Here is a 13,143-nt window from a genome sequence, read left to right as displayed (position 1 = left end):
GGAGGTTGGGACGGAGGGATGGGGAAGGATATAAGGAAAAGGTACAGGAGGATGAATATGGTGAAATTATGTACTCATGTATGAAAATGGAAAAATGAGACTTAAGAATGGGGGGGATGAATTTAACTAAGATATGCTGTAAGCACTTTTGTAAATGTCACAATGTACATCCAGTACAACAATGATAGAACATATAAAAAAAAAAGCAAAGCACATCATAGAACAGTATGTACGTATGATGGAATTCCAATGGCGTAAAATTTTATATTGCTGTGCATAGTCGTGTACACACAGAGAACTATCTAAATGGATGGTCATCAAATGTTAAATGATTATCTCCACAAGATTTCAGGCCAATCTTTTATATTAAAGTTTTGCTTTCAATAATGCTTATTATTTACCTTGAAAAGACAGTATTTCTCACCTTGGAAAAAATATTACTTTTGTTCACCCCAAGCTCTAGAAGCTCTGAGATCCAAGCAATCTCACTGTGCTCTTGCTCTGTATTTCCCAGTGCCCCTCCTCTGCCTCTCTTCCAACCCTAGAGCCTTTCTATGAATTTCACTTAGATACCCTTACACTAGGGTGTAGACAGAGCCTGCTCCATCTTGCTTCTTGTCTTGGACATGGAAACAGAAGATTGAGATATGAAATTCTGGTAGGGAGCCATCAATCCCCACGGAGCCAAGACTCACAACCAGAATCTAGGAGCCCCCTTGCCTCTTCCACAGACCCCTTAAAAGCCCTCCCTGCACAGGATCTACCTAAAAAACAGAACACTGCAAATTTCTTCTCTTCTCCATCCACACTCACTGCCCAGGAAATCCATCTGGGCTTTGTGAGCTCCATGCTGTCCAAACTCTTCCCCTCCCCATCTCATCTGCATACTTAACAAATATCTCAAAACTGAATTCTTAATTTTCCATTCCCAAACCTGGTCCTTCCCTATATTCTGTTCAATAAGTGACACCAACACACCCCAGTTGCTCAAGCATCTCCTATCATTTTATGCCCTAAGCTACACTTCATTTCTCCCTTGTGGCCTTCAAGCACTACTGAACAACATTCACCTACTTGGTTAAAGGCTTTGTTCATTTTATTCCCTAGCATTTAGACAGGGACTGTGGCAAGGCTGGTACTGAATAAACATTTGCTTAATGAATGCATCAAGGACTTCTGGAACCACATCTTATGCAACCAGGGACTGCAGGCACCCAAGTGGCTGTATCCACCTAAGACACAGAGTCCAGCTTAGCCCTGTCCATTCATTCCCGCGAGGGTTTTCTCTGATAAGGGGTAGGAGCAGGTGGTTTGGCAAGGCACCTGCCAGAGTTCTGAGAATCCAGTCTCCATGTCCCTCCCTACTCTGCACCCACTTTCTCCACAGACCAGTTGGGCTCCCTCCCAGGGTCACTGCAGGTGGGGCTGGGACCCAACACAAACTTCCTTACCACAGTGCACCCATTGTAGAGGTTATGCTGGTCCTTGTGGGCGTGGGCACAGAAGTCCATACAGGCTGTGACCCCGGAGAAGGGCCGTCCTTCCTTCAGCCCTAGGCGGCAGTCAATTGCGATTTCCTCATTGGTCACCTGTGTGAATGGCCAAGAAGAGCTGCTCATGGTAACTGAGATGAGGACTGTTAAGGATCTCAGCTGCCTTGAATTTGGGCTAACAGAGAAGAGGTTTTTCTGGTTCAGAGACTCCAGCTCCAAAACAGTTCCTTTCAGGCCCTGTAGGTCTCTCTTGGGTTATCTTGTGCCCTTGTCTTAGCTGGAGATGCTTGGTATGGGAGAAGCTCTGGCCTCCACATTGGAAACCAGATCAGAGCTGGTAGAAGACTACTGGGGGAGGCTATGAAGAACAGGGGTTTTGGAAAGATGGTGGGAGATGAAGTTAAACTTGGTATTAAAAAAGGGGTCTCGTCAAAGAACTATATCATCCCTTCACTTCTGGGATGGCTCTTTATGGAAGAGCACAAAGGAGCCCACTCTTCCACTTCCCAACTTTGGGGAGTCTGAGTGGAGATGGCATATTGGCAGAGAAAGACCCAGGCCCCAGTACCTGGTTCTGATAAGCCTGAGGGGCCAGCTGCTTGTACAAGGGAGCGACTTCAGTGGCCAGGTCCTGGAAACTCTTCCGGAGCACTTCTTCCTGCAGATAGAATAGTTACACACATCCAGAGCTGCCCTGCCGGAAAAATTTGACATGCTAAAAAATGACCCCATCCAGAACCATCTTCGGGTTACTGGGAAGCTAGGAAGTCAGCTGCCATTGGGGTTTTATATCATTCTCTCTGTCACATCCATTTTAAAGTTGAGGGCACTGAGGCCCACCAAGAAAAGCCATTGCCAGAAGGTCCAGTCATCTTGACTGCAAAGCTACTACTCTTTCATATAGTCCAGGACTCAAAGCACGCTCTTGCTTTTAGTGCTGAACATCCTGGGTCACAGGTGCGGTATGTTAGAGGCAGGGGAAAAAAAAAAATGACCAACATGTACAGATCATCTCTTTCCATATTAGAGACAGGAAAGCAGAGGGAGACACACTTCTGTGCCAGGAATTCCACAGCCAGCTTTGCTTAGAGGCTGTTACCAGGCAGGTGCTTCAAGGAACTCCAAAACTCTGACTACCAGACCCACACCATCTAATATGTTATTCACAAGCCACTTGTGACTACTGGTATGTAAGTTAATTTTAATTAAAATGAAATTACAAATTTGGTCCTTCAGTTACACTAGCCACATTTCAAATGCTCAGTAGCTCCATGTGGCTCTTGCAGTGGACAGCAGAGAACATTTCCATCCTCAGATACAGTTCCAGTAGAACTTTCTAGACAAAGCAACAGTCACCTCATCACATTTAACAGTGTCAGGTGTCTATAGCTTCTCTCTGGCCTCAGAGTAGCAAGCAGGATTTGCTCCTAGTAGGCCTTGAGCATAGGCACAGAGAGTTTATGAAGAAGCAAGTAGGAGAAGAGAGGAAGGAAAAAGAACCAAGTACATAGTATTAGAAATAGAAATAGAAATTGAGAGCAATGGCTCAGTTGGCTAGCCAGTGCAGTGACAAGGCCTGTCCACCTCATTGGTTGCTGTGCTGCCACCAGCATAGGGAACCTGAAGCTATACAGCCCAGAGGTGAAACTTGTGAGCACTAGGGAAACACAGGCATGGGGTGGAATCCTGTTGTCACCATGACTTAGCCACTGGCCTTGTGCAAGTTCACTTGCTTCTCAGTAAAGTTAGGTAACTGCATAGATCACTGGGAGATCCTGAGATTAAGTGAGATACCTATGAGGTGATAACTACAGTATTCAGCACATACCAAGTACACAGGAAATGGTGGCTGACAGAAACAGGGAAGTATCTAAGAAATTAAAGCCAATCTGAGAAATTAAAGCTTCATTCCTGGCAATTCTTAGGTACTGGTGGCCCTTGGGTTCCTCCATTAAATGAAGCAACTGCATTTGCTGCTTCAGGGGAGGGTGGATCCTATCTTATAAGACTCTTATCAAATTAGACTACCTTAAGCTTACAAAATAGTGTAAAAGTCAGGTTTTTTGGGAAAAAAGAAGTTCTAGTTTACTTATGACGAACAAATCTTAGAAGCTGGAGCATAGAAGTATATGGGTTGTGGAGCACAGAAGAGGGCCCAACAGATATCCCTGCCCTGTGGGAAAGTGGGAAGTCCTTTTTAATCTGAGAGTTTCGAAATTGGGAAGACGCTTGCGTGAATTCTAGCAAATGGCCTCAGCATCTCCATCCCTTAGGGAGCTCAGGCAGGAGAGAGAGAGAGAGGGTAGTGGTGAAATGATGGTGAGCCCAGACGGCTTGTGCCTGCTTTCCATTTGGAATTCTGAGACCATTTCAAGATGTGCCACATGGAGAAAGAGCAGCAGTAGGGTGGCCTGCACTGATACTTACTGCTCTGACATCCTCAGTGAAGCCTGCAGTAGAGACCAAGGGGGCCTTGTCCTTTTAATTGGGAATGTGGGAGAGGCTCTGTGAGCAAGGGCCCAGGTAAGGAGGCTTCAGAGAGAAGGCCTCACACCCAGCAGCTATACTGTGTGTATACTGGGTATGCCCAGTGTCCAAGGATCAGACCCCAGCATGGGTTCAGATGACCAAATGCTGGGGTGTCTGCCTAGCAGCTAAGGAGGACTTGGGATGCCTCAAAAGTTCAGCAAAGACTCAGAAGGTAGCCCAGGAACTGAAGGCCCCGCTTCCTACTATATCACCTACTCCCAAAAGGATGTCCTGGGAAGAAACAACCCTTCCCAAAGGGTCAAATTCTGATGAAGAATTTGAATGTTTAAGTATTCAGAACATTTACCTTAAAGTGACTATTTAAACTGAAAGTCTGAGGTGGCTGTCAATGGCAAGTCTAATTTCTCATGCCTTTACATACCTTATTTCACAGCAAGAAAAAAAACCATTAAGGAAAAAAAAAAAAAAGTCAAGCAAGAGTTATATTTTCTGCACATCTGTGGTATGCCAGTCCTACCTTCCATTCGACTGTTAAGGACCCCAGGTGGGAAAGGGCGAGAGGGAGGCTCCTGTGCTCCCTGCGCAGCTCTGCTCACCTCCTTGGGATTGTCCCCCGCCAAGCGGAACTTGCGAGGAGTCTTGCTCCGAGCGTATTTGCAGCCGTTGAAGTACATGCTCCAGGAACAGCCAAAGGAGAAGGAGGCACCGCAGGTGTTGGGGTCTTTGCCTTGGCAAGCGCAGGTCCGGCTGTAAAATACATTACAGGGTAGGCATATGGATAAGGTTTGCTCTTTTCCAGAATCATCTTCTCTCAAGGAAGGTCGTTCTGGGGCCTGGCATCTACCAGCTCCCCAGTGACTGGGACTCATCCTTCCTGGCCCCCAGCTCCTTCCTCAAACTTCCTTAAGCTGCAAGTCAGCTAGTCGGCTCTTAGCAGTGTGCTCAGCCAGAGGCCTAGCCAGTCTGTTACTGGGAGAAGTGCATGGGTTGAGATAGAGGAAAAAATCTAGAAAGCCCAGGAAGGTTCATGCTTTACCTTAAGTCTAATATCCTGGCCAGCCTCAATGGTAGGGAATGATGTGAATGCCAGGGTCCGAACAGACCCGCTTCCTATAGCTCAGATACTGTTGGAAACAACACTCACATTCAAATTCAATGTTCAATAAAATCTGGAAACCCAACTGCCCCTTAACTTGGGAAGGGACAAACAAATTGCAACATATCCACCTAATGGAGTATTATTCAGAGGTAAAAAGGATGAGTTATTGACACATGGCAACATGGGTGAACTTCATAAACATGCTTAGTGAACAAACCTATACACAGTATGATCCCATCTCTGTGACATTTTTGCAAAGGCAGCAAAAAGATTGGTGGTTGCCAAGGGCTTAGAGAAGGGATGAAGGGCAATGGGAATTTTGGGAGGTGGTAGACCTGTTCTGTGTCTTGACTGTGGTGGTGGTGGTTACATGACTGTAAATATTTGTTAAAACTCTCCAAACTAAAAGGATCAATTTTATTGAAAATAAATACATTCTTAATAAAAAATAGGTGGGTTTCATAAATATTAATACCAAGTATTTGTGGGACACACATACTTTTTGCATATTCATTACCATCATTAGCGCCTCAGAGTTGATCTGGGGCTTAGCAATAAAGCTGAGCCAGGGCCAGAACCCAGAGGTGAGTGAATGCTCCTCACCCACAACCCCAGCTCTGCAGGAGCCACAGCACTCAGAGGAGGGGGTGAGCCTACTCATAATCCCTGCATCTACTACCTGGGCCCTGTGGAAGACTCTGGTCCCAATGCCCTGCCCACCCACTGCCACTCCACCACATACTCATCGTTGAGGCCACATCTTCGGCTGGTGGGGTTCCCGTACTTCCGGAGGGTGTCAGTGAGCTCCTGGTAGAGTGTGTCTCCAAGGCTGCGGGGGATGCCCTCCCAGGCCAGAATGAGGATGACAATCACGGCGTTCTGGCAGTGGTGGCCTGCACGATGTCGCACCAGGCACAACAGCTTCTCCTCCAGTGTGTGCCTGCGGATCACCTGCAGGGATGTGTGGTCAAGCCATTAACCACAGAAGCTATGCTCCCATGCATAGTGTCATTGCTACAGACCTGGGGTGCTGGTCTTTAGGACACCGTCTCATGGGTGTCAAATCCTAGAGACAACAACCACACATACTAAAAGACTTATAATTAGGGAACAAAACCATCTTTGTAAAAAAGAGTGAAATGAAAAATAATTACTACAAAGTCTAAGATATTGATGACTTTCACAGACTCAGGAGTAAAAATACATAAAATCATGAGCCAGAAATATAGCCAGAAATTTTTACATTGTCCTAAAGCATTTGCAGAAAAAATGTGATTTTGGTTAAAAAGCAAGAGACTTGGTACTGTGGAAAAGAGTTTGTGGTTCCTTGAAAAAAAAAATACACAATTAATATTGTGATGCAGCAATTTTATGCCTCAGAATATACCAAAGGGAACTGGGTACAGGAACTCAGACAGATACTTGTACATGAATGTTCACTGCAGCATGTTACACAATAGCCAAAAGGAAGAAACTCATGTCTACCAGCAGATGAATGGATAAATAAAATATGGCATACATGTACAACAGCATATTTTTATAAGCCAGACACAAAAGGACAAATATTGTATGATTACACTAATATGAGGTGCCTAGAACAGCCAGACACACACAGATAAAGTAGATGAGAAGTTATAGGGGCGGGGGGAGAAGGAATAAGGAGTTACTGTTAATAGAGACAGCTTGACCTGAGGGTGATAAAAAAGCTTTTGTAAATAAGACTGTGGTGATGACTGCGTTAACAGTGTGAACATACTTAACACCACTGACCTGGATACTTAAAATGGTTGTAATAGCAAATTTTATGTTAAGTATATTTTACCATAATTTTTAATGGTATAATACCCAAACCCATTGAATTATTTACTTTAAATGGTTGAATTATAAGGCATGTGAATTATATTCTTAACAAAGCTTTTAAAAAAAAAATAAAAATAAGGGCCCCAAGGCACTGCACAGGGAACCCAGCAGTTCCCTTTTCTGGGTTCTCACCAGCCCTTCCCTCCCCCAAACAAAAAGATGTGTCAGGGGCCTGAGAGCTGGAGACTAGGTGTGATGATGTTGAAAGGAAAGTTAACTGAGAGTGTGCTGAGGTCAAGCTACTTGAAACACTTATGTGGCTTTTTCTACCAGGACTCAAAACAGTGAGTTTGAAGGTCAGAAGATGTCCGAGTTGCAGACACACATGGTCACACTGGCCATACAGCCTATGAAGGAGATGTAAAAAGGGGGAGCTGGGCAGGCAATAAGTAATAATAATAATAATAAATAAATAATAAAAGTGAGCCAGAACCAAGGTCAGGGAGTGGTGTAGACTATGGCAAGGTGGAGGCATTTGTCTGAAGTGGGGAGCCCAGCTTCTCTCCATTCACTGCCAGGGAGAATCCCAGCCTAATGCAGCTAGTTCTTCCAGTTTTCAAGAAAAAGTAGAAATATGTAATTTTACATGAACCATCCTCTTTTAAAGACCTTAGCGTCACATTCTGACATTTTATTCATGAACCATTAAGTCTCCACTCTTCCCTCCTCACAACCCCTGTAACCATGGTTCTCCTTTATCTCCATGAATTTGACTCCTCCAGGTATTACATATAAGTCGAATCATAAAATTTGTCCTTCTGTGACTTTTTTTTCCCTTAGTGTAATGTCCTCAAAGTCTATCCATGTTGTAGCATGTGTCAATTTCCTATAAACTTTTAAAGGATACTTTGCATTCTAAACAAAACATCTCTGGCCAAGAACTCTTGCTTTGAGGCAAGGCAATAATGGTGCCTTACTACTAAAACATCAGTTGTATAATTTTTAGAGTTGTGTTTTTAGAAGTTAGTAACATGCAAACAAGATTATCAAGTCAGCTATTATATGGTGACATACAACAGTTCCATGTGTGGATACCAGGCTTCCTGCATGCAGACTGAATTAGGCATATCATGGGCATCAATAGGTATGGGTGGACACTGATGTCAGAGACAGCAAGTGGTCCCCAAACCAGGGTTTTTTACCAGGCTCTAAGGTCAACCTCTGTTCACTGCCTAGGGCAACTCACAGGCTGATTACATTCATGGGACATGCGCTAACAGCACACAGCGAGACACCGAGCAGCCAAAGCTGTGACTGAGGCCATGTCAGTTTGGTTTCCCAAAGTGGCAAATACAAATATCACAGGCACAGGTAGACAGCATTCTCTGGCCACATCACCACTGGTCTCTGGGTACACCCAAAAAACTAAGAAAACAAGAGAAGCTATTCCATACACACATGTCACTGAAGGAACCCCACAGGATGAAATGTACAAAAATGTAAAATTCAGAGGTGAAGGAAAGGCATGAACATACCACTCTTGAGCACTGCAACACAGATGGTGCACATCTGTTGGAATCATAAATGTCTCACCAGTTCTGGGTGGGAATTCCCTGGCACTAAACCAGAGCAGCATGGTTCCCAGAGGAAAACCCAGCCTGCCCCTCTACAGAGGGCTTGGTTCAGTTCCAGGATCTCCTGAGTCAGTTCACTCCACAGGTCCCTGACAAACCTGCTTTCCCACCTCTACTACCTTTACACACTGGCCCACACAGAGCATCTCTGTGGTTCTACCCACTTTTGCTGTTCTTGGTGTTGTGTTTCTGACGTGCCTGTTTATTCTGAGCCTTTGAGGACTCCCTGGCCACCCTCTCCCATGTTTGACATCTTTTGTAGTTTGTACAGGCCACCTTAAAATCAGACGTTACCTGATAATGGGTTGGCCCATTGTGCTCTCACATCATTTTCTCAAGACATTTTTTGGAGACCCATGATGTGCCTTGACTTTGTCCCCCAAGTTCTGGCCAGTGAAGTGTAGAACTCATTGGTCCCACTGCTTTTAGCGGAAGGTACTGAGGTACCAACTGGCAGGGATGTGAGGGGGAGTTGTGGGGGTGTCTGGGCTATAAAAACAGACATGAACCCTGGCTGTAAAACAAAAACTTCAGGACTAGGTCAGGTGCAGAGACTCACGGGAGGTAAGGTCGAACCCAGGCAGCTGAATGCTGCTACTTCATGACCACAGAGCACAGGATTAGGCTTTTGATGCCAAGCTGCCACCAAGAATAGTCTGCCTTTATAAGTATTTACCTTCTCAGCAGAGCAAAGAAGAGAGTACCTGCCCTGACTCCAACTTCCAAAGGAGGTAGAACTCTAGAGGAGCTCTCCTGGCAAAACACACAGGGTTATCTGGCAGTAGTGTAGCAAAACAACCAACTCCAAGAAGTCCACCACACTGAAGGAAGTCAACTAAAAAAAAAAAAAAAAACTCCAAATCCCTGGCAATGCCACTGACTTTGTGACTAACCACCCATGTACTCTTCACATAAAAAATAATTTCTCGGGGTTGGAGGATTGGCTCGAGAGGTAGAATGCCTGCTTAGTAAGTGTGAGATCTTACATTCAAACCCCAGTAGATTTCTTCCTCTCCTTCCAGACATGGGCGTTTCTCCACCCCTAGGAACACTCACTATGCATTCCCTTATTTTTTGGCAGTCCTGGGGTTTGAACTCAGGGTATCACACTTGCTAGGCAGGCTCTCTACCACTTAAGCCACTTAGCCACCTGCCTTCCCTTCTATGCATCATCTACCAGGGCTTGGGTATCTCCATGAGCTGTTCCATCTTTACATGTAACCTCAAGTTCTGTGCCATGTGTACTCTCCTTGGGGCATCTAACTTTAGACTCCAGGAAGACCAATGTGCTGAGGACCAAGTTCCTCCCCTCCACTATCATGCTTCCCTTTCATAAGCAGTAAATGCATTCTCTGGCCCTTGGCAGAGCTACATAGCATGGTCAGGAGTTAATGCTTTACCATCCACTTTCAGGCTCTGGATGTGCATATTTTCTTCTTCAATGCCATCCACACATAGTCAGCTGCCTTCTCTAAGGTACCAACTTTTCTGAAACTGGAAAAGTCCCTACCTCTACTTGTGTCCCAGGGATCTCCAATTTCCTGCCCAAGACTTTGGAATTCCTCAACAACCACTTGAATTAGCAGGAGAAAAATGCAGCTGTCACTGTATGGCTAATGTCATTTCCTGGATGCCATTTCCATTACCACCCTGACACATTAGACCTTCCACCACAAAGGCCATCTTTCAGGAGATGGGGACAACATGCTTCTTTATACCTGTTAATGCACTAAGCAGCACCAGATTCTTTTGTTGTATGTAATTCTGCAATAGCGACTGAAAACTGCTAAAGATAGGCATGTGGTAGTTGAAGTTCATACACTTTTAATTTTCATTAAATGCAAAAATTCAGAGGCAAGAGGTCTATACTAGTTAAAACTGACATGTGTGCAGATAGACAAATGCTGACAAAGGTCGTTGTCCCACCATCTTCCTTCATGAAAAGTCAGCCATGTGTATATCCACCCAGTCTTTTTATCATGACCTTCCTCACTGGAATGCTTCCACTCCACTTAACGTGGCCCAATACCCACAGCTCTGCACATGTCTACCATCTTGGGAATATCTAGCTTGAACATTCCTTCTGCTACTCTGGTCCCTTGTGTCTGAACTTCCATAGCACCACATCTGCCTCTTTCAGTTAAATCTCAATTTTTCATGCCTCCACAACTTTATTTCAAGGATATCCAAAGCATAAACTACTTGAACATGAAGACTAAACATCTTCCATGCATACTCCCTGCCAAGGCACCCAGCACATACTAAGTTCAACAGGTACTCTAAGAGCTTTGCTGTACCTCCTGGGCCTTGATCTGCAGAAGCAGATGTTTCATTATTTCAAGAGCTCCCTGTGGGCCAGAAAGGCAGGGGCAGGAGAATTTTGTTTTGGTGAACTGGGGTCAGTGTCCAGTGATACTTTCCTTGCTGAGATGCCCAGGCTTTCTGGGCAGCAGCTCAGAGGCACGTACAATACTGCCCAGAGGCCTTGCCTCATCCCTCAGGCTGGGTCACAGTAGGCCAGACTTCAGTTTCTTCCTTGGCTTCTGGATGAAGGTCAGAAGCACTGGCTGCTCCAGGTTACAAACAGAAGGGAGAGAAGTCAGCGTACTCAGGGAACCAGCACTGAGCAATGGCAGCGTCTCCAGCTCCTCTTGTCCCTACCCCTACATCCCTGAACCAGAGGCCACATGAATTAAGCATAATGATTAACAGTTATGAGAGCCCAGGATTCGAGGGGCTGGCATTTAATCAAGACAAAGACAAACAGTTGGTCCTAGGAGAAAATGACCCTAACCAAGCACTGGGCATTGGCTCCAGGGTCTCCTGGTAGTGCATCTCCTGTGTATCTGTTTCCTACACATTCCTGCATTGGTCTGCAACCTGCTCTGCAAGATCAAGGGGCAAGGAGAGCCAGGCACTACATGGATGTGGGGACTCAACACTCACCCACTTGGCAATGGGGCAGCCCCGGGAACTCTTTCCCTCCTTCCCGGTGTAGATGACCTTCTCGATCCGGATGGCTTTTCCCTTCTCTCCATACCTAGAGAGGGAAAACAGAAGCCACCATCAGCATAGTGGAGAACCAGAGAAAAATAACCTATGGTAAGAAGGCAGGACCCAGTGTGCTTTGGTTTGAGCTTCTAGTTACTGTAGGAGCAACACAAGAGAAAGGTTTAAATGGTCATTCTGTGGTCAGAGGCTCTAGAGACACAGTGGTTACTTCCAGGTTCTAGACATTGGTACATCTGCCATTCCTATATTCCCATCCATCTGGCCTATGTCTGTTCCAGAACAGAGAGGCAGTTAGGCAAAATGTCCCTGATCACCGCCTCTGAACCTCCAAGAAGGGGCCTAAAACCAAAGGCTAAATCAACACAGGCACTTGCACCCAGTCCTGATAGCTGAGTTACCTATTTATAAGTGTAATACACAAAATAAAATAAGTTAGAAAACCTTTATTGTTCTCTTTTAACCAACCCAGCTGACCTCCAAACATGACAAGGCTAGGAGAATGACCCAGTCACACACAAATGTGCATGCCCAGGCTCCCCAGATGGAGGACAGTTCTGGTCCCTGCACAAACCCAATTCCCTGGGCCCACATACTAGCACCACAGGGCCTCAGATTTCTGACATAATATAATCAATCACATGTTCAGAGATAATGAAATGAACTGACTTGTCCAAGACCACACAACTGCACTGTGGCAGCAGTAGTTCAAATTTGGCCTGGGAGGTCAGATAGGCTGGGTTTGAGAGCCAGTCTCGCCACTTTCTCAATATTTAAGTGTGATCAAATTACTAAACTTCTCTAAGCTTCAGTCTTCTCATCTGTGAAATGGAGATAAAATTTATTTTTACCTCCTAGGCATGGTAAAGATCAAATGATAATAGGGAGTATATTATTTGAAGTCTTTCAAAGTTCCAGTCATGAAGGAAGAGCCCAATAAATGAGCCTTTAATAATGTAAAAGCCACCTTACAGAACACCATTTTACTTTTAATAGGTCTTAGTTTCAGGAACAAAATATTATCTGCAGAAAAATCATTTTGCCACTGCCTTCCTTTCTACTCTTTATGCCTCTTTTCCAATTTCTTGTCTTCTTGCACTGGATCAGTGCTCCTGACATGCTAATGGGGGGTGGTATCTTTGCTTATTTCTTGATTTCACTGAAAATGTTTCCAACAATCTATCACTGAGCATAAAACTGGCTGGACCTGAGAATCAGACTTCCTTATTTTGAAGGTGCTACTAAGGGTCTCCTGTTCTAAGAACTTTTAATCAATTAACTTTTTAAAAATAAGTAGATGCTTGGTATTAACTGAGATAAATAAATGCATTTTGTCCTTTTATTTTGGGGGAATGTAACCGTCATCTGTTTTTTAGCCTGTCACTGAGTCTTAAATTTTATTTTTGATTTATCATACATTAACAATGAGGGGATTTCATCGTAGTAATTCCATACGTGTGTACAGTGTACCTCAAACGAGTTCACCCCTCTGTTATATTCCCATTCTTCCCTTTCTCCAACTTTCAAATAGGGTTTCATTACGCTCTTTTTTTTTTATTTTTTGGTGGAACTGAGGTTTGAACTCAGGGCTTTGTGCTTGCAAAGCAGGTGCTCCACC

The 13,143-nt window shown here is 44.7% G+C and overlaps 1 protein-coding gene across 5 annotated transcripts in view; it reads right to left on the bottom strand.

Annotated features, from left to right (window-relative positions):
- Tet3 (tet methylcytosine dioxygenase 3) overlaps positions 1–13,143 on the bottom strand; it is a 110,229-nt gene that overhangs the window by 18,550 nt on the left and 78,536 nt on the right. For all 5 annotated transcript variants that reach the window (XM_074050020.1, XM_074050021.1, XM_074050018.1 and 2 more), the window contains 5 exons: positions 11,463–11,556; positions 5,825–6,033; positions 4,580–4,730; positions 2,062–2,151; positions 1,452–1,589 (listed from right to left, as the gene is read on the bottom strand). In XM_074050020.1, coding sequence (XP_073906121.1) covers positions 1,452–1,589; positions 2,062–2,151; positions 4,580–4,730; positions 5,825–6,033; positions 11,463–11,556 — 682 coding nt within the window. The remainder of the gene's footprint in view (positions 1–1,451; positions 1,590–2,061; positions 2,152–4,579; positions 4,731–5,824; positions 6,034–11,462; positions 11,557–13,143) is intronic.

The sequence above is a fragment of the Castor canadensis genome, chromosome 12 (assembly GCF_047511655.1).
Source record: "Castor canadensis chromosome 12, mCasCan1.hap1v2, whole genome shotgun sequence".
Taxonomy (NCBI): Eukaryota; Metazoa; Chordata; class Mammalia; order Rodentia; family Castoridae; genus Castor; species Castor canadensis.
Note: the sequence above shows the minus strand (reverse complement) of the source record. Positions and strands in the feature narration are given on the sequence as shown.